We start from the raw sequence: 21,292 nt of genomic DNA on the forward strand, positions 1-21,292 counted from the left end.
AGCTGGACGGGCGAGGGACCGCGCTCCACGCCAGGCCTCCGGTGCAGCGTCTCGGCTGGTCTTCTCCATACTCATGAACATACAAAGGTCAACCCCTATCACGATAGCACGATATGGGAGACCGCGGAATAAAACCCAGGATTTTGAGGAGCTCTCGTCCATACGGTCCATCGAGCCAAGCCAGAGTTTTAGCCCGAATCTAGGCTCGCCGAGCCCGCCGGAGACCCCGAACTTGTCGCATTGCGTTTCTTGCATCGGGAAATACTTATTGTTGGAGCCTCTCGAGGGAGACCACGTTTTCCGAGCCGTACATCTGCACAGCGGCGAAGAGCTGGTTTGCAAGGTAATGTCTCTCTCCCCTTGTGTGTCCCCCCCGTCCCACCTCCCGGGTCAGCCTGCCGCCGCGTGTCGGGTCCCCCGGGCCTCGCAGGGGTGGCCGGGCGCCGTCCTGCAGCTCAGTTATTAAACAGTTGAGAAACAAAAGGCGAGGGAGACGGGATTAAAGGCGCATCCGGTAACTTTTCCCTCTCTGGAGACAATGGCCATGTTATAGCGGTGGCCCGGAGCCAGCTCTGCCGCTTACCCGGGGGATGTTGTTCTGGAAAGAGCCGTCCTTTAAGTAGGTCTCAACGCGAGTTCAGATCAGGAGAAAGAAAGCCTCATCTTCCCCACTCTCACTTTTCAAAATGGAGTAGGGAATCCCCAGCTAATTTTAAGGTGTTAGGACCTGCTGGCTTCCTCGAATTTTCCTGCCCCTTGTTCTGTGAGTCGGGGGGGTACGGAAGAGGATGGAGAAGTGTGTGTACGTGGGATCATCGCCATCAGCTTTGTCTTCAAAGTGATTTAAAAAAAAAAAACCCACATCGAATTTAATCAGCCTGAGCTCCCTCACCGCGGAGCTTGTTTGCAAACAGCATCCTCCCCCATTGCACAACTGAGCAAGAATAAAACTGGCACACCTACGGTTTTTGGAAGAGCAGACAAAATAGCTATCCCACTCTTTGTAGCCTGCCTGCTTTTCTCTGCCTCCTCCCGGTTTGCTCCTGCTATTCAAAGGTGAGCCGTGGGAAAAAGAAAACCACATGCGTGCACGTCTGTGGAGGGATGTTTTTCTCTTTTTCGGGCTGAGGGAGTATTTTCCTTTGTTCCCAGATTGCAGTTCTCGTTGTCTTTGGTGACCCAGACCGATGCCCAGCAAACTGAGGCAGCACCCGGCAGTAGTTTTTATAACTACGTAGCAAATTCCAACCTTGCAATGCACACTGCGGTGTTTGTATTGTTCCCAAAATATGGAATTGTGCCATTTGGCTATCTTGGGCAAATTTCTAATGACAAACTAACTGCAAAATGGAAAAGTAGACGTATTATAGTTTATTTGTATTCCAGGGATTAATGATAGTACTGCTGACTGTTTCATACTTTCTCATACTTGATTGATAAGAAGTTAAGGACTCGGCTGTGCCAGGGAGGAGAAAATAATTGCTCCTGTTTGCTCTTTGTAAAGATTGGAGCTCAGATGGCAATTTAAATATGCTTACTGATTGAGCTGTAAAACCTGGTGTTAAGGCAGCCTAGGACTTTGTGTGATTATTTAGAGAAAAGGGCCCGTGACTTTGCAAAGGACTAATACTGCGTGCTGAACTGAATGCTTTGTTACTAAGCTGAAACAGAACAGGAGAATTTCTAGAATGAAAGCCCTGCTCGGTGTGGTGGTACAGTGCTGCACTCTAGGACATTGGCATCTTTTCATGAAACAAACAGGCCCTGCAAAGCTGCTGCCCTGCATGAAATTGTCGGTGAACGTGCATAGCGAGTAGTAAAGCGGGGGCTATGCGCTTCTTTGTTTCCTGTTTGGCTTGCAGGATTAAGGCACTGTTTTGATAACGGTATGAACAGCATAACTGCAGCTCACACAGTGGACTTCATTTTTTTTTTTTTTTTCCCTTCCCTTTAAGCTGTGTGTTTTTGAGCTGATCCTGATATTTGAATAGTATCAGTTTTTCCATATGTGCAAGGCACTGCTTCTAGCTGTGCTCCAAAAATACGATCTTAGCCTGAAATGCTAGTTTGTGAATACGCAGTTGTCAGTCCTGAACTCATCTTAATTTAATGCGTGCTTTAAAATGCCTGCAGTATCACGACTATTATTTGTCAAGTAGCTTTCCGGCTAAGCGACCTGCTATCTGGTGTCTTACTGAAGATGCTCTTAGAGATTGCTTGCAGAAACATTGGTTTGGAGAACAGACACATACTAGTGATTCTCAAGATGCATTTGGCTGCACCCACTGACTGTACAGATGCCGTTATTTGCTTCAAGGCTCTGTGGCATCCGAACAATGGTAACTTCTCACTTCCAGTTCCCAGCAAGAACTAAATCAAACCACAGCTTATTGGACATTTTGTGAATTGAGGCCAGGGATCTTAAAAGCTGGGATACAAAGCAGCCCTTTATAAAAGGTATTCTAGACTGTAGCAGTATGATAGCGCTTCCAGTCTCCCCCCTTTCAACCATAGTACTACTACATATCCAGACCTACTTACTTAACGTATTCTGAGAACCACAAAATGTAAATAATTTATATCAGGATAATCTGGTTAGGGGAGAGTTCTAGAAAGGCTTTTTTTCACATGAGGGTTTGAGCTACATAAATGTTCCTGCTTTAATTTTATTTTATAGCAGCCACTTTGTGGAAGAGCCATTCACAATGTAGTAGTTATGAGTTTTGAGATCCAAATGTCAATGAATTCTCCTCTGGAATGAATTACACAGCAGGGATTTTAGCAACACCCCTTCCCCGCGCCGGTTCTGCTTCCCTGGCGCACCATGTCACCAGAATGCCTCGGTGCTAATCTAACCCCCATAAAATGTGTTGGATCTGTTTGGCAGTCTGCCTTTAAGGTTGTTTTTTGCATGTACTGGAGTAAAGCAGCACAGGTATGGGATGGGGAAAAAGAGGTTTGTGAGGAGGGGACGTCCCGGTTCTGTGGGGCTTGGGTTTTTGCTGCAGAAGGAGTTTGTTAGGATTGCGGTCTGAAGCATTAAATGACTCAGATTTTGAAGCCTCAGGTAAATTTTTATTGAACCGTATCTCTCTCACTCAGCGTTCAAAGCTTTATAAAGCTTCATAGAAGGCGGGGAGGTTTGCTTCTTGGAGAGGATACAAATACCCACTACTGGAATACGAATACTGGAACACTAGAGGAAGGAAAACAATTGCAGTTTAAACCAGTTGGTTAGAGACCTATACCAGTTCTTCATTTTTATGTTCAGTTAGAATGACCCACGACTACCTTAAATTCAAAGTAAGAAAACACCTGAGAGTAAGTTGCATATTGCTGGTGGGAATGCTACTGCCTTGCTTTGTAGTACCTCTGGAGCAGGTCTAATTAAAAATAAAAATCGCTCCTATCAATACTTTGCTCCTATTCTCTTTTGGCACACTGACTTCTGTTATTCTCAATGAAGTCTTCTAGTAATGTGGGCATTTCTCAATTGACTCAAATACTGATTCATTCGTCATCACTAGATTATAGTAACTTTTTATATTTGTGTTTCCCAGCAGCCTTTTTAATTCTTACGGCTCATTCATAAGATCAGTGATAACGTGCTTACTAGTGAAGGGACACTTTGCTTTTAATGGAGCACTTGATTGAGATGCAGGGAGTTCAGTGGTTTTGTCTTTGCCTTTTGAAGGGTGTTTGTCTCCACTCCAGCAGACAGGCAGGGCTGTTTCCCGGTTGTCCTTCTGATCTTATAAACAGCCATTGTAAAACTGAGACTTTGAAAGTGAAAGTGACTTTACTGTTTGTCAGAGATGAAAGAAAGGCAGGAAGTAAATATGAATAGCAATAGATGATATTTTAAACCTGGAAATCCTTAAAGCTCTAACGGGCTCTTAAAATCAAGAGAGAGTGCCGTGTATATCAGGGTGGATTTAATGTGACAGCTTCTCTCAATACAAAGCTACTGGCCGTATTCTCTATGAGTTTATTTGGATGGAAAACAGAAGATAAACGCGTTTCCTTCTGAGTCCTGCCCTTATACATCACTGATCTTCACAGCTTAATGCAGATTATGTTCTAAATTTGATCAGCTATTAGCTAATGAAATTATTCTTGCTGTGAGCTTCGAAGACTAGCCTTTCCTGTCAAGGGTACGCATATCTTCTGTGTGGGATTGTAATAGTCTGTTTTGTCTTGTCCTCAGTGCCGGGAGCTTGTGACATCCTGTTCACATCAGTGCAGCTTCAGCAGTGGCATAAATTATACTTGGAGGTGGTTCTGTTAACAGAACTAGATATACCGTAATTCCACTGTCCTTCGTAACGCTAACCCTGGCTTTACTGTCATTGTTCCTGCAGGTGTTTGATATTGGCTGCTACCAGGAGTTATTAGCACCATGTTTTTGTCTGCCTGCGCATAAAAATATCAACCAAATTACTGAAATAATTCTTGGGGAGACAAAAGCGTATGTGTTCTTTGAAAGGAGCTATGGGGACATGCATTCGTTTGTTCGCACCTGCAAGAAGCTTAAAGAAGAGGAGGCAGCCAAACTCTTCTATCAAATAGCTTCCGCTGTTGCACACTGCCATGATGGTGGACTGGTACTGCGAGATCTCAAGCTGAGAAAGTTTATATTCAAGGATGAGGAAAGGTAAGAGTCTCCCTTACTTTACAGGTGGGGGTGCCGGAGGTCAGATATTCAGAGTTGCCGGACGCTGAACCCTTCATTGTCACCGTACCATTCGTTTTGTGGTACACAAGGTGTTAGCTTTCCTTGCTTTCCTTTGCAACCTGATCATGAGATGGATGCGCTGTTTTATCTTCTGGCTTAGGCTTTGGAGTAAAGTAAGTACAGAGTGGCATTTGTGTCTGTGCCTAGCCTCAGCATCTCAGCCCAGAGGAGCACCCTCGTTTCTAAGGAGGGGACATCTCCTGGAGGAAGGCTCTGCATACATGTCTGGTGTAAGAGCGCGGCTCTCATATATGCTGCTGGTCTTAAAAGAGGAAAGGACAAGAGATCCAGTATGTTAAAGAGGGCTGGGGACCAAAACAACTCGTTCTAGTGAGGAGGCATGAAGAGGAAGAACAGCCAAGTGGTTAATGCTGGCATAGATTGGAGAGAAGGGTCACCGGTGCTTTGGAGGACTGCTTTGAGGACAGCTTCTTGCTTCCCATGCTGGAAGGGTCTGAATGCTGCTTCTGAGAGTATTGTGTGGTCACTAATCATACTAAGACTAAGACTGCCTTGCTGTGTGGGTGCCTGTTTTTGGTGTCAGCTGTTGTGGTACTTGGGGAACTACCTTTTTTTTTTTTTTTTTTCCAAATATCTCCTCCCTGCACTCCCTCCTCTCTCAATAGTTGGATAGTAAATGATTTGGGGAAGAAGGAGTATGGGAAGACAGGGAAAGAAATAATGCTGGGTGTTCTAGGTAGATTTTTGAAGTGCTGTTTCTGACGCTGACCCACGGCTATACTGTGGTACCTGTGAAAATGTCGTATCTCTTTCCTTGTGGTTACCGGTTTTCATTATGTTACATCATGCATTCGCTTGCAGCTTCCACGTAAAGCACCAGGGTAATGAACACTGTCACATTAATGTCAGGCTTTCACAGAGGGATTGAAATGGAAGATGACCACTATGAAAAAAATGAAACTGAATGAGGGCAGAACCTGCCTTTGTGTTTCTTCATGCCTTGGTAGAGGGTGGGGAGGTGTTTTTCCCTTTTAGTTAAATCCTATAAATTGTCTGAAAGCTTGTTCAAACTGTTGCAGAGTGAAAAAATGTTCTGGGGAGCTTTGTTAAAAATAACCAGTGCATATCAATTCCATTTGGGGCTGTCTGGGGAAATTGTAAGCAGCAGCCGAGGCACATAAGTTTTCTACAGGCTCAATAAGTCCATGATCTGAGAGTTAGAAAAAAAACTAATATGCAATTCAGGGATGAAAGAGAAGTTCCTGGCCTTAAAACGGCAACCATCTATTCTATTTAAATATTCTCTACTTAAATTCTATTACAAACTGAGTTTTGCAAAATAAACTTTTCCTTTTAATCTCTTCACAAACTGAAAAATAAGACATTTTCACTTCTTAATTTATTCTAGGCAATTCCCTGCAAAGCAAATAGCTATTCTTTATTTTTCTACCGCAGCCCCAATACATATGATTACCCTTTCTTCCTCTTCAGATAAAAAAAGCCTAAAATGCAGCTAGCTTAACGTCCATTCAGAGAGAAATGCAAAGCAGATAGATGTAAACTGCACTTTCATAACTCTTACTCCTAGTTTAGTTATTAAATGCTATTATAGCACCTTTACAGAGAAGGAGGAAACTGGTACAAAATAGTTGAGGGACGGATTGTTTTCTGTTGTAGCTGATAACGTCCTAATGTTAAAATGGATCCACACACACCCCCCCCCCCCTCCCCAGGAACATATGTAAACTTGTGTGGTTTTCTATGAAGGACAGGACTTGGAGAAGCCCTAGGGCTCACCCTCACCTTCTGCTGTAAGCAAAGGCAGCGTGAGCTCAGAGCCGTGCAGTGGGTGCAGACGTGGGCCCATGCTGAGTGCCTGTGAACTCCTACCCTGCTGCTTACTAGGAACTGAATGCAACATGAGGCACAGGGCCAAATCCTTTAGCCACCCAAGAAGAGTGGTGCGTACTATAATAGCAGTGTTTGCTTTTATGAATGTTTTTAACGTAACTGTAGCCTGCAACATCACACAGTTACTCACTTTTGAACAGTGTCTTCCAGTTATACAATAATTTACTTTAAAGGTCAAATACGACTTGCTGGTTATTTTTAAGATAATCATAATGTGGTTTTCTTCTGGATGTAATGTTGATTTGTAAGTAGAGCGGTATTGTAATCCTTTCTCTGCTAAATAAACAGAGATGAAATATTGTGAGATAGAAATAGACCCAAACGGCAACTGTCTTTTTTCACATGCTCTGATCATCAGACTGTAATCAGTCATCACTTTCAATCCGCTGCTTTATTTAGGCTGAAAAATCTTCCTGGTCCTTCCAGGCTCGGAGAGGAGTTTGCATGTTGCTTGCACCCCTGCGAGCTCGCGTCTCCCCGAGGCTGCTGGGGCTGGCGTGCTGAGCAGCCTGCCTTTCGGCAGTGCCTGGGAGACGGCTGCTGCACGATCTGTTGCTCTTTGATACTGGTGATGAACCAAGGAGGAAGAAAAGAGGTGAAAATGACGTTTTGAGAAATGTGCATGAACTCTGCTGCTGCGTGTCGCCTGTTCTTCAGTGCAGCTCTTTCTCAGTAGTTCTTTTCCTAACTATTTCTTCAAGTCTGTTTTTCTGCAGTTCACCTTTAGTGTCTGCTGCTTTGAAACATTCTGTTCCTGAAGACTCTCACTGCTTTTATTTTGGTAGAAGAAAAGATGGGAAATCGGAAATCTAGCATGCAGGCAACACATGAATGGAAATCTCGCTGCTTTTTTTTTTTTTTTTCCAGTAAGATAGTTGTCTGCTCTTAGCTGAGAGCTGCCAGACTGGCAGGGCGAGAGAGAATGTGAAGGATATATGGAAGCAGTTCCATTCCTTTAAAAAAGAAAATCAGTTAAAGCGTTTCTTGGTGCATAGTCCTTCCATTGATCCTAGTGATAGAAAGTTCAATATGAAATCAGAGCTCCTGGAGTTTTGCAGGTTGGTACATACAGCGTTGAAACTCTTTCTACCTCACTCCATTATCTAAATTACAGTTGGAATTTGCAAAGATTCAGGCTCCCGATCTGACAGCGTCAGGAGAGCTGTTTGCTGCTCCTGATGTCACTGCTAAGAATGCATGTTATTTGGATGTTGCAAACCACAGCACCGTGGGATGTCTGTAATGAACAGGGAAGTAAGAATGTTGGAGGCTGGTAGTGCTCAGCATTTTGTAGGGGTCCTAATTTTACTAGTGAAGTTCTCTTGATGTGCTAAATCAAAGGTAGACAGTGATGGAGTGTTAGGTCTTACTACTGAATGTGTGTAAATACATCAGCACTTAAATCCAAAATTCCACAGTGTGGAAACAAACATCTCAAGGGTGGGTGTCAGGAGGATGGGGTCAAACTCTTTTCAGTGGTGCCCAGCAACCAGACAAGGGGCAACGGGCACAAACTGAAGCATAAGAAGTTCCGTCTGAACATGAGGAAGAACTTCTTCCCTCTGAGGGTGATGGAGCACTGGAACAAGCTGCCCACAGGGGCTGTGGAGTCTCCTTCTCTGGAGATATTCGAGACTCGCCTGGACAAGGTCCTGTGCAGCTTGCTGTAGGTGACCCTGCTTCAGCAGGAGGGTTGGACTAGATGACCCCCAGAGGTCTCTTTCAATCCCTGCCATTCTGTGATTCTGTGTGATTCTGTCTGTATTTCAGGGTACTCTTATCTATACCTCATTTTCATTCTGAACTGCAGAAATTTTGAAGATATGGTAAATTGCGTTCCATGAAAATGGTGTGTGTTGGTGTTGTCAAGAACCTTAGGTCTTCTCTGGTTTTTTTTGGTTTTGTATAAAGAAAGCTGGGGTTCGTGGTTTTTGGAGGGGAGGCTTGTCTGTGGTTCCATTTGTAAACTATAGGCGAAATAGCCAGTCATGTAGTAGTGATATATCAGAGTTAAGCTCCTTAAACCTGCAGCTGGTCTTGATGAAGCAGAACTTCTAAGACATTGCATCAAGGCTGGAAATGTTTTGTAAGAGTTGGTTAGCAAGCAGCAACACATCCATTCCATGAGGGCAGTGACTTTCAGAGCATGGAAAATACGGAAAACAACACTGACTTGCTGTGCTGGGTCTCACTGGATTTTCTGAAGTACCTATAAGATTCATGACTGTTTTAAATATTGAGTTCTTAAACTTATCAATAAAACTTGAATCCAAAACAATGGAGATAAGCTAAGATAAAACATGTGGGTTTGTATGGTTTCTGCTTCCATGCATGTCGGTCGCTTTTTCTTGTCCTGGATACTAAGCCAGGTCCATGCTGATGTTTGCGGGGCTCTTGCTTTTGATTATTTTTGCCATGGCATTTACAGTTTTCCTTGTACAGCCTGTCCTCGTAGTAGGCCCTTGCGCAGAGTGGCTGTGCCCTTCTCCTAGCTGGTGTCCCATAACGATGCTGCAGAACAGGCAGGGCTTTTGAGGTTGTGCTAAAAATACCGCTATACACTCTGCGTAGTTGATAAAGCAGTTCGTCAGTCTGATGTATAGCAGATGCTTTGAGAAAGAGCCACCTCAAAGATCTCAGAATTAAATCAAATGTTTCTGTGTTGGTTGTTCCAATGGTTTTCTTAATACAAGAACATCTCTGCTGTCAGGGAATTACTAATTTCTTTAGTGCATTTTTAAGCCTTTAATTATATTAAAATATTAGCTGTCGTAATATTTGAAACTTAAAGACCTTGTACATTCATCATGCTTGTTGAAGGGAAAATTAAAATAATTTTGGTATTTAGATATTGTAATTTTCCTGTATTCTTTGAGTAAATATGAGAAATGGTAGGCAGGTGGGATTCAATAAAAATAAATAGAATTTGACACATTTTGCTCTGCGCTGGGGAATGCAGCCAGTACAATACAATAATTTAGAAAGCCTATGTTAGCATAACATTTATTCGGTGTTCTTAGAATGTGGGGTTTTTTTTTCTTTTTTTCTCTAGAATTTCTCAGCTTTGAGTGGATAATGCTTTAAGGTGTCCTAGTTACGTTGTTTGCAATCCTAGTAAGACAAACCTGATCCCACAAAAAAATACAGAATGCATATACTGACCTTTTTCCAAGTAGACCTTTCATTTTCTTACAGTTAGTAAGTTTACTCCCCAGCATTTGTCAAATATTAATGTGATCAGGCGCTTTTTCCTCGTGGTGCCAGAACTTGCTGTTTTGCTTGCTGTTCAGTAGAGAACGGGTAAGTTAATGCTTTCCCTAAGTCCTAGAAAGAAAATCCTAACGTGAAAGAAAATTAGAACAGGAGTGCTCTTTAGACACCAGAAGATTTAGAAATAAAACCAGGCTTCATCTGTTACGCCATTGAAGTAATTCACATTACTCTGAATGGGGCCATAGGACCAAAGAGCACAGCTTCTTCAGTAGTGGAGAATTGTAGGTCAGATTTCAACCCAGAAATTTATTGTTTTGCATCTTCCTAGAATGTGGGGCGGAAGGCGAATTTCTTCACAGACAGTAAATCTCTGCTGTCAGACTTTGGATAAAGGATGAAGCAGTTGCACAACTGTTTTCTTCAGAGGGTTCATGCTCCCTTTTGCCTTCATGTGGTTTGGTTACTAAGCCTCTGTTTTCTCACGGTGTTTCTGGGAGCAGCGCACTTTGGGTTTGTTGAGGATGCAGCACCCTTCCCAGTGGGGCATGGGAGGCCATCTGCAGATGTTGAACATCACGCCAGCCCTGTGAAGTGCTTAAATCTCCCCAGGGCATAGATAGTCATAGAGGTTAAGTGCTGCCCCTAAGGTCATAAATGAAAACAAAACCCAGGGAAAAGCTGGCTGCTGGCTGGCCCCGGAATGAGGCTGGGAGCTCCAGTGGACCCTGAGTCGGCTGAAGGCCCTTCAGTGAGGCCGTGAGTGGTGAGGGCCTTTGCTGTAGCACTCAACTCTGGAGTTTGCAGCAGGTTTTGCCCTTGGACTGTGTTAGCTTTAGGTATTTGGCTTGTAGTTGGACATGTATCTTTTCTTCTTTACACTTCCTTCAGTCTTACCCCTTTGCAGTTTCATGCGCTAGCTCTGCTGATGGGTGGTGTGGAGGTGCAGCCCTGTGCCATGTTTGGAGCAGGAGGGAAGCCCTGCTTGGGGGCCTGCCTTTAGGCTGGGCTGGATTGCTGCAGGTTGTCCCCATGTCCTGCCTGGAGTCCCTGGCCACACTGTGTGACTTTCCGAGAGGTGCTTCTGGCTGAATGCAGTGTTACACCGTTGGTTGCAATGCCGGATGTGGTTGGCTTGGTTGGGTGCCTGTCACAGGATGCCGGTCGCAGGATTGATCTCTCCAATGATAGGTGCTTCGCAGTCCCTGGAAGTAGATGTCTCTTGAGACATCTATTAAGAGTTTGACAGCTGGTGGTTTTGAAGACTTGAAAACCTCCATCCATAGCTCTGTGCAAAATGCTCCATGTTGACTTTTGAATGGAGACTGAAGATGTGTGCTGGGGGTGAGGAGGGGAGACAGGGAGCCCAGCTAGCAGCAGCTGCAGTGGACTGTCACAGTGAAATTCTTCTGCTGCCTTTTCTTCTAATTGTCCTTCTTTTCACACTGTGAGATTACTTCAGGCTTGGGAGGGAGAGGAAAGGTGGAGATTGCAAATGGGAGCCAACCCATTAAGACTAAATATGATGCATATTTAGTCTTAAGCACCTGTTTTCTGGTTGATGTATATTGCTTGGAGACAGGTTTTACAGACATCTGAGCAAAAGGTTTCCAGTGGGATTGTGAAATAATGGGTCTGCTTTACCTTAGAGGTGCTGAGCACTCACTGCAGGCTCAGAAAGTGTAAGGGTTTTTTCACAACATACAGTGATGTTAACAAAATAAAACTTTGGTCTCCTTTCCCTGTGGAGCTTCACCATGTGTTGTATGAGAAGACCTAGAAAAGATGGTGAACGCAGCATACAGCTGACAGCAGAGCCTTTTAAAACTCTGACCTTCGATGTGATCTAAAAAGATAAGTGTGAGGTGGAGTAGCTGCCATGAGCCAGATGCTTATCAAATAATGGACTCCTCATGGTATTGCAACCGAACCCCTCCATGGAATGGTCTGCACTGGATTTCAGAGCTCGTACCCCAACACACACATTGCTACCTACCTGCCTGCTTTCTGGGGATAGTGTTGCCTCCTTAGGCTACAAGGGTGTGGAAGAAACTAAGTGTATGATATGCACGACGGGCTGTTGCCAGCAATCCTATTTGAGTGTTGTAAAGCTGAGGTCTTGAAGGCCCCAGACCTTCCTGGAGGTGTGCAAGGGGATTGTCTCAGAGCATTTTTTTTTTTTAAGTGGAAGTCCGTAGGAAAAAAGCTAGCTCCCAACAAGTGACAAGCCCTAAGTTGCTGGGTCCTGCATGTCGGCAAGGAGATGAGGGCAGGGTGAGCGCGCTGGTAGCATCCCTTCGGAGGAAGGGTGGGGGATATGTCGTTGTTTAGAGGCTTCCTCATTCTGCGGAAGTACCAGTGAGGGCATCTTCCCTTAGGAACGAGGTTCACCCTGTAAACGTGTACTGCCTGAAAGTCCCAGTTGTCTTTCAAAACATATCCTTGAGCCCGTTTCATTATGCAAGAGATGGTTTGTCTGACAGCCTTCGTGCAGGGTTTGTTTTCTTTCTTTTTCCTGAAGTTGCATAGGATGTTGTGCGGTGAACTCCCAGGCTGTGTGCTGTTGCGCACTGGAAGGGATCTGATGGTGAAAGGAGCCGGATTTAAATTGATGACATGGCATTTCGCCTCTGATCCCGTGTGCCTGGCCGCTGCCGGAGGAGAGCGGGTATCTCCGAGTTCAGCACGAGTCTTTGCACCGAGCTGCAAATCATCTGCGCGGGGTTTCGTTAGCCGCCTTCCCCATCTCGCCGTCTCCCTGACGGCAGCCTGCCTCTACATTATTTAGGAGAGATTCCCTTAGTTAAAAAAAATCAATTAGCAAAAGATAACTGTTTCCAGTGTCGAGCTTCCTTTTTTTTTTTTTCCTCACTCCCTGTGACTCTAATGGCATGACTGCATTCCTGCTCGTCTCATCTTTATGATGGGGTGCTAGCAACTGACCTTGATTAAATGACCTGTAAATTATTGGCCACACAGGAGCAATCCCTGATCTACTGGGCAGTTGATGGCTTTAGTGCCTCTACCTAGGGAAAGGCTTTCCTGGCCTCAGTCAGAGTAATGTTGAAATATGAGATAGCATTGCTTGGGTGCCTTCATTTTTTATGTGTAGCCTTATTAAAGGGCAAATATTGTGAGGCACCTCTTCCATTTAGAAGTTGCCATTGTATAATTACCTGCAGTCATATTAATAAAACGGCAATTTGGATGGCCGTGACTGTTTTCAGGTCCCTGGAGGCATGAGTCTGCTACATAGAAACTGTAAATCTGGATCGTCTAATTTTGACCCAGCCTGAAGAGCAAATGAATGGTGTACCTGGAGTGTCTGAAGCAGGGTGGCTCCTTCTGTCTTCTCCCAAAGCAGCTGACCTGGCTGTCATCTGAGGGATGACGCTGGACTAAAATTGTGGGTCTGGTCTGCAGTTAGTGCTCCCAAAATGGTAACAGTGGCTCAGCTGTGGTTCAGGTGTTATTTCCCATTCAGATGGCTTTTGGGGGCAGGCTAGAAGCAACTGCTTTCATTGATTCAGGCACGGACTGCTGTACTACTGACTGTTTATTCAGAGCGGTGGAGACACTTTCCTCTGAAACACTCAGACTTTCAGTCAGTATTTCTGCTTTAAATGTTCCAGATTTTTCTTTTTTTCTCCTGCCTTATGAGCTTAGAGCCCTCTGAATAATTCCACTGATTTATGGTGTGGAAATTGTGTTTGCTTTCGGAAAGCAAGTGTGAATGCGGGTTCTTACAGCCCTGGTTTCAGTGTCAAAAGGCAGGGTAGTAGATTGCCAGTAGCCCCTAAGCTCTGCAGGGAGGAATAATGCGAATCACTCTGGAAAAAAAAGTGTAGGATGTGCAACAAAGCTGTCTGCCAGCGATGGGTGCTAACTCAGGAGGTTGCATTGAAGAATCTTCTGGAAGATGTTTAATTGATTAGGTTTTGTTACATTACTGAAGAGCAAAGTCTGAATGCAGTCAAGTAATGAATGGCATATTGATAAGAAATTCAGAGTGGTATTGTTTTTCATGGGTTTCCCTGACGGTTTCTATGGGGACAAAGACGCATTTCCCGTCTGAGTGCTGCTGCTGCCCTCTGATTGCACTTCTGTGGTTTCATTCACCAGTAATGGGAAAGCATTCATAGGCAGAATAGCTTCCCCTTTTTAAATAGCCATGATTCAGGGTTGTATTTTTTTTAATGCTTTAGACTAATGCAGTGTTTTATCAATGATCTGATAGATGCATAATGCTCTTTTTCCAAGTGCTTATTCAGGGTCTGCATTAAAACTTGAAATTATGTACTGTAATTACGTAAGCCTTGACAAAAGGCTTTGTTGCCCTACAGTATGTGTACAAAGTGATTCTCATCCGGCTTTGGCAGTGGCTTACATTTGAACTTTAGGGATTAATTTTGTTGCAACCATTTGAATGGTCGAACTCAAATGCTGATGCTTTTGGAAAACTTTTTTCCTCTTGCGGGGTCTTTCAGCTGAGTGATGTGAGTTAATTATTTAGAGAATGAAAGTTTTTTAGGAATGTGACTTTGAAAAGAAAAAAAAGAATGATTTTTGTGTTTGCCTTTTTCTGCTCTGTGATGGGATGCACTTCAAAGCTGATTGTGATTTCACATCTCAGTGTTTGGTTTTGAGTCTGTCCCTTGGCTGCCAAGTGTCGAATTTAGGGTTGTCCAGTTACTCTGCGATTGGATGCACTCCCTGCCCTTTGCTGTGGAGGTTCTGTATTCTCAGAAACTACTTGCAATTTTGAGGGTCTGTTTGTTGTTGTTGGCTTTCATTCTTATTCCTGGATTTTTGATTTCGGTGCTTCCTCAGAGAGAGAGAGATTGCCTCTCACCCAGCGTGTCTGCATTTCTGTGTATTTAGACTCTTTCCTGTTCCCTTCCACCCCCCCTAAAGAAAAAAGCTCTCTGGCTTGGAGAAAGCAGAGCTCTTCTAGGCAATGCTTGGAACGTGGAGGAAGGGAAGGCCAGACGGAGCTGGAAGCTGTTTCTTGCAGAGATGGGGTGCTGCATGCTGGGAAATAGCAGCTCCTTAGCCAGGCTGCTCCTTTTTGATTGCCTGAAAAAATGTGAAATGACTGTAAAAAGAGGAGTGAGACTTGCCGTCTACACCTGCGTATTACCCAATTGGAGTACAACTGCAGGCTGTGTTCTGCATGCGAGGCTGAGGTACGTGAAGGCATCCGTCACTGGTGAAAGCAGGCGGGATGGAGTGGGGCTCCCCAGCCCTGGCGCTGACTCACGGTGAGGGGTTCTGGCAGAGCAGAGCCGGGGCCCTCGGCGGCAAAAGCACCTCCGTGCACAGGCTGTGCCGAGCGGGCGAGCCCTTCCCCTACTCCTGCGCTCCCCTTGCCATGAGGAGGGAAAACCTGCGTTGTCGCCGTCTGCAAGGACGCCCGAACTTAGGAAGGGAAATGGGAACACCCGAGTTGCTGCTGGTGGTGACTGAGAGGGGGAGAAGGTCGCACTGAGGCCGTGCACCTGGCAGCTCGCTCGAGAGATGCAGCTCCTGCGGCTTGTGAGGGAAGCGCGTGCCCAGCGCTGTACCTGCGCCCGAGCATCGCCTCGCTGCGGAGGAGCCCTTTCCCACGTGTCCCTTATACACGAGGGTTGAGGGTTTGGGGGCTGCCGAGGAGCGAGGAGAAGGGCTGAAGGGTGTGGGTTCGTTTCATTTGAGACCTTTAGCTTCCTCGAAGCCTGTCGTTCAGCAGGGTGAAAAACCTGGTCTGAGCGCTTGCTGCTTTTGGCCACGGCTTAGGGAGGAGCAGGCAGATAAGGGCCAGCTGTTGTTCCGTTTGCTTGCTTAAACAAAACCCGCCGTAGCACGCGCGGAGGGCTGCAGGCTGCAGCACCTTGCAAGAAAATCAACACAGGGATAAGGCTTTTGTGAGCGGCTTCTGTTTTTATTATCAAGAAATGATTTCTCCTGTTGGAGAAACAGGTGGTTTTTTTTGTTTTGACACGCTTTGCAGTGTGCTCGTTGTGGTTTTATACCATATGCATTGTAGAAAATAAGAAATCAGGGATTTCCAGGGATTTCTTGTAATGCAAAAGCTTCTTGTTGAACTGTTTCTCTAAATTCTTTGGCAACTCTCAGAAACGTAAGATGGGATGGGAGAGTAGCCAGTGTTTCCTTGCACTGTTGACACTGAGATGGCAGGAGAGCGTGTGTGGGGAGTGAATTCCCCCCTGTAAGTTGTTTATTAATAGCGTGCTCTGCCCCGTTCCCCGTGTGTCTTCTGCTTCTGTTAGTTAGCAGGAGCGAGTCAATGCTTTCCTGTCTGGCACTTCAGTGACTTAATGCATGTTTGAGTAGCTGGCCTCACCATTTTATTGCTGCACATACTTTTCTATGGAAAAACTGAGGTGGGCAGTGCAAATAGAACCACAACTCATGTCTCTGCCTTCCCTTTCATTTCCTTCTCTCTGTTCTGTGCCTTCCTTGGTGTGCTTTTCTCTCTGGGCGTTTCTCCTTGCTGCTTTTCCTGTGCTGTGCAGGTGCAGGAACATGTCGAAGCTGAGCATCGTGGAAGGACTCTTCTCTAGTCACTCTGCTGTTACGGACCCTCTGAGCTGTGTACAGAGGGAAATTGTTGTGGTCTTGATAATTGTAGTTAAGTTTCTCCTGGCAGCCAGCTTCCTGTGTGAGGTATTGCTGCTGTAAAGTATTGTTTGAGTGCTAATGAGGGGGTTGTCCATAGCCAGGAGAAGTGCCCTGGCAATGGGTAATTAATCAGGAAGCAAGTGTGTTGCGCAAACCCATCAGCATCCGCACTGGAGGAGAAAACACTGGCCTGTTTGAGGAGAGAAGGAGCTGCCTTGAGACGCTGTGCTGGGGAGCCAGGTATTCCGAATTCTGTATTTATGACTTCCTGATTCAAGGCACGTTGCCAAAGGGGCTTTCACCTCTGCTAGTAAACGTCTCTAGATGTTGAAAAGGTCCAAGTGTCATTATGGGAGTTTTTATCAGTGCTGAGCTGACTTGGAACTAAGTCTAAGCCAAAGCTGGCCCAGCTGTCTCTTGCAACTCAAGCCCAAGCAAGGTTGTCTTCAGTAAACATTTAAGAAACAGGGCTTTCCTTGTCTTGTTTTAATGCCTGTCAAATGACGTGCGTTGGTCAAGAGACGTGAGTTCTGCTTTCTGCAATGAAGTTTGATCCCTGCCTGTGAATGTCTGTGGTATGGGAACACAGCCCTGACGCAGAGCTACGAGTGGTCATACAGACTGGTGAGGTTGAAGGATGAGGACAGTAATACCCAAAGCTGAGTTACGGTCCCCAGTTGTTGAAAAGAAAGCCTCCACCGCTGCTAGGTCACTTTTCCATCCAGATGCGCTGGACAGGTCCTGTTGTGTTGTAGTGATTCTGCTCTCAAAACCAACCATTGCTGCCAAATAGTCTAAAGGGTAGTTGGTAATCCTCTTGGATGCTTTTAACAGGGAGAGGTTTTTAAATACAGTTACAGATGCTAGCAGTGAGAATTAAAAGGAAAGAAAGGTTATGTTCCTCTAGTGCTATGACAAGCAACTCGGCATCATTTTTTCTGCTCCAGTGTGATATCCGTAAGAGAAGAATATTCTCTTGCAGAGATAATTATTGCAGCACAGTGACAACTTCACAGTGCTTTGCAGGCAGGAGGGAGTTTGCAACCTAGGTAAGGTATCCCTGTCATCTCTGTGCAAGCGCTTTGCTGGCCTCTCGGCTCATTCCAACGTGAGGGGCTCCTCTGGTTCTGCTGGGTAGAGAAGCTTGCTGGTAATCTTGGTGGTGCTCAGTTCACCTGATCTCGCCTTGCCCAAAGGTCTATTTAGGAAGACTGAAATCTGTAACAAACTTGCTTGTCCTTAATGCTGGGATAAAGAAAACTGCTGGTTGATCAGAGGGATCGTTTAGGGTCAGAGTGACGATTTCGTTCCTGTTGAACCTTGTGGAATTGCAGGTGCAAGTAACTGCTCGCCAGTGTGGAGGTGTCAAAATAAGCTTGTCTAGTTAGGGCTAGGCTTGTATTTGGGCCTGAGTCCTACACAGGTGCATTAGAGTGCAGCTAACACAGAAAAAAATCTTGAGGTTTGTGTCTCCTATTGGAAATGAAGTCTATGTAAAATTTACAAAACACATGAATACGGCAGTTACTTATATCTTTTTAAGACCTTACTAATAAATTTACTGGACATAACTGTGTTTGAAATCTTGTAGCTTTGTGTGTGGCAATATTCACTATGTGTCTCTAGTATTTCTAAGCAGTATAGAAGAGATGGTATCAATTATCTGTCACAAGTGCTGTGAGTGGGATTTTAAACTGACGCACTTCTGTGATTGTTGAATTTTGTAGAGTATTACTATTATAATCATATAATTCTAACAGCCAGGAATTTGTGTTTTGATATTTGCTTACCTTGATGGTTTTGGTTTCTTTGCCCACAGGACTAGAGTGAAATTGGAAAGCCTAGAAGATGCTTATATTTTAAGAGGAAATGATGACTCTCTTTCTGATAAGCATGGATGCCCAGCCTATGTGAGTCCAGAGATCTTGAACACAAATGGCAGCTACTCTGGCAAAGCAGCGGACGTATGGAGTCTAGGTGTCATGCTTTATACCATGCTAGTTGGACGCTATCCTTTCCATGACATTGAGCCTAGTTCCCTCTTCAGCAAGATCCGTCGTGGGCAGTTTAACATTCCAGAAACTCTATCCCCCAAGGCAAAATGCCTCATACGTAGCATACTGCGTCGGGAGCCATCGGAAAGGCTGACTTCACAGGAAATTCTGGACCATCCATGGTTTTCTACAGATTTTAATGTATCGAATTCAGGATATGGTGCTAAGGAAGTATCAGATCAGCTGGTGCCTGATGTCAACATGGAAGAAGACTTGGACCCGTTCTTTAACTGAGCACAAAGACTGGTGTTCAGAAGGTACACAACCTGGATATGGACACATGAAGGAGCCCTTCCTGACCGTGTGAAATCACATCCTGCATCAGCCTAGCTTGATAGCAAAAGACACTCAGAGGTCCTCAGATTGAGAAGGAACCTCCACAAGGAGCTAATATAACAAATGTAGCATGGGGACAGATTGGGGGGGCGGGGGGAGCTTGCTATCAGGTTAGATTGATTTGGAGGAGAAAAGGCAGCATGGAGCAATTGTAGCTTCTCACCTTTTTGGAGCCAAGGAGACTGCACATGCCAATTCTGGTGCAGCTGTATCACTCCTGTTTCTGTTCCATTAAAAATAGTGGTAACTCACGACAAATAGAAACTTTTTTGCCTCAGCTCACATCTTGGCATCGCACTGTTAGATATTTAACTTCAGCCATTATTCAGGGAAAGTACAATTGGCTAACTTTTTTTTTAATCAGATGTCTAATTATTAATGGGAATAATTTAAGAAAAAAATTAGGTGCACAAAGACGGACATGAAAAGTGGGTGCTAAAAACAAACAAAATTTCAGTTCATGTCTCTTGATAGCTATTTTCAGCTCATTTCTTCTAAATAAACTACTTAATATTCTTGTCAGGAAATGAAATTTTAATGCTTTGTTCCCTTAAGGGGAAGTAACTGTCATTTAACAAGCTGTTCTGTTTTGTGTCAAATGGTTTGTTGCAGGAAGCTATTATAACTCAAACTTCCAGATGCATTACTGCTATAGTAGGGGGGGAAAAAAAGGAGAAAACTGTATAATTTTTTTTTTAAGATACGAGATACTGGCTTCCATATCTGCCATGCTGCACGTGTATGACTAGAGAGGGCAGAAAGCCCTTAATTGTGTCTTTATCTGAGAAACGATCTCTTCTTTAACTGACTTGCCCATGTGTAAATAGAGGGCTTTTTATTATTGAAGAAGAGTATTGTGGGTTTTTTTTTCTTTGAATTCCTTTCAACTTGCGAAAAGAATTGTTTGGGTTTGATTTTTGTTTATGTCCAGAATAAGAAATAAGAGGGTATTAATAAGCTGAACATTTATATTACAGATATTCCTCTTGAAACATACACAGTAATATGCACCTTTTGTATTGTCAAGACTTATTCTATTTATTGAAGAAAATGTCACAGTAGTGATGTATTAAGCCAGTACTTCAATTACGGGTTGACTTGGGATGACATGTTACATGCTGTAGTTAACACACTTCTTTTCTGTTCAGGTATTTCTGTCCCTAAATAACTTTTTATTTAGCTTCTTTTTCTAGATAGCTTTATTTGATTTAGACTGGCAAATGTTTTTATTACTGCTTTTATATTGCTGTATGATATTGAAATCTCTTGGCATATAAATATTTGTGTTTCCAGTACCTCAGTTGTTCTGATATTACTGCCTGTATACGTTTTGTGAAGTGGTCATGTTTTTTGGGTAGGTACATGTGGACTCTGTAGTATGTAAATGTTACTTGAATTTGTGCTTAATTATAGTATGTGGCATGTGCGTACAGCTACTTGGCATTTGACGTATGGATGCTATTTGCCTGCCTTGCAGGAAAGTTATGGTCCCACTCTCAAGAGGATGTTTCACAGTTCTTTATCAAGAGACAAAGCTAGCTGCAGCTGACCTGCCTTGGTTCTATTTTGGTAACTAAGAATATAAAGGAGTAATGTTTTTACACTCTGAAGATGGTGCTGTGTCAAGAAGGACTTTTTTTTTTCTTTTTTATTTTCTAAGTACCTTATAGGAGGAAAGACTGGTGATGTGCATGGTGGGGTTTTACTGCCTCTGGTGCTTTGTCATGTATTTGGTTTAATGTTTTTGTCCTAATCTCTTCAATAAATAAAATTGTGCATATTTAACTAAACTTCAGTGGTGAACGGTATTCTTGCTGAGTGTCTGAGGTGTGGCAGGAGTTTGCTCCATTAGGATCACTTGGCTAGTATTTTTTGTGCTGCTAACAAGGTCTTGCCAGACCTGTGAGCTGAGAAAGCTTAACACCTCTGTTTACAAGGCAACACTGTAAGCCTTTTCATCAAAAATTTTTGTTTGTTATGAATGAAACTGGCTTTTATTTTGTTTGTTTTCTTTTGGCTTGTGCCTTCCACCTATCAAGCCCAATTACCTTTTTCAAGGAGGGTACTGAAATGCAGTGAGAACTATGTGGTTTTGGTGATGGGAGGCCCTTTGGCTGATGAAGAGAGATACCAAAATGGAACAAGCTGGCACTTGCACTTTCCAAAGTCCTAGAGAAATGTGCATGTGGCATTTGCACCTCAATTCCAGAAAGGATGAACCTGAAATAGCACCTCCTAATTTACTGTCTTTTATTTAAGGCCAGATTCAGTTTCTGTTGTTCATCTTAGATGATAATAAGTGCAGGTAGTGAGGTCACGTAGAAGTTCAAGTGGAGTAATAAGGTGCCTTGTGAGCACAAGGCAGGAGCAGATGAGTCCTGGTCCATTAAAAAAAGACCATTTGAGCTGGGGTTTGATTAGAACAAGGGCGCAGTCTGTTTTCAGCAGTTCTGTAGTTTGAAAA

General features: G+C 44.1%; 1 protein-coding gene across 1 annotated transcript; it reads left to right on the top strand.

Moving 5' to 3' along the window:
• Nucleotides 1–54: 54 nt before the first annotated feature.
• On the top strand, nucleotides 55–20,600 carry TRIB2 (tribbles pseudokinase 2). The gene is made up of 3 exons (XM_075414859.1): nucleotides 55–343; nucleotides 4,362–4,654; nucleotides 18,258–20,600. Exons 1-3 carry the CDS (start codon nucleotides 74–76, stop codon nucleotides 18,724–18,726), a joined length of 1,032 nt encoding a protein of 343 aa, XP_075270974.1. The 5' UTR covers nucleotides 55–73; the 3' UTR covers nucleotides 18,727–20,600.
• The last annotated feature ends 692 nt before the right edge of the window (nucleotides 20,601–21,292 follow it).

The sequence above is a fragment of the Opisthocomus hoazin genome, chromosome 2, assembly GCF_030867145.1.
Source record: "Opisthocomus hoazin isolate bOpiHoa1 chromosome 2, bOpiHoa1.hap1, whole genome shotgun sequence".
Taxonomy (NCBI): Eukaryota; Metazoa; Chordata; class Aves; order Opisthocomiformes; family Opisthocomidae; genus Opisthocomus; species Opisthocomus hoazin.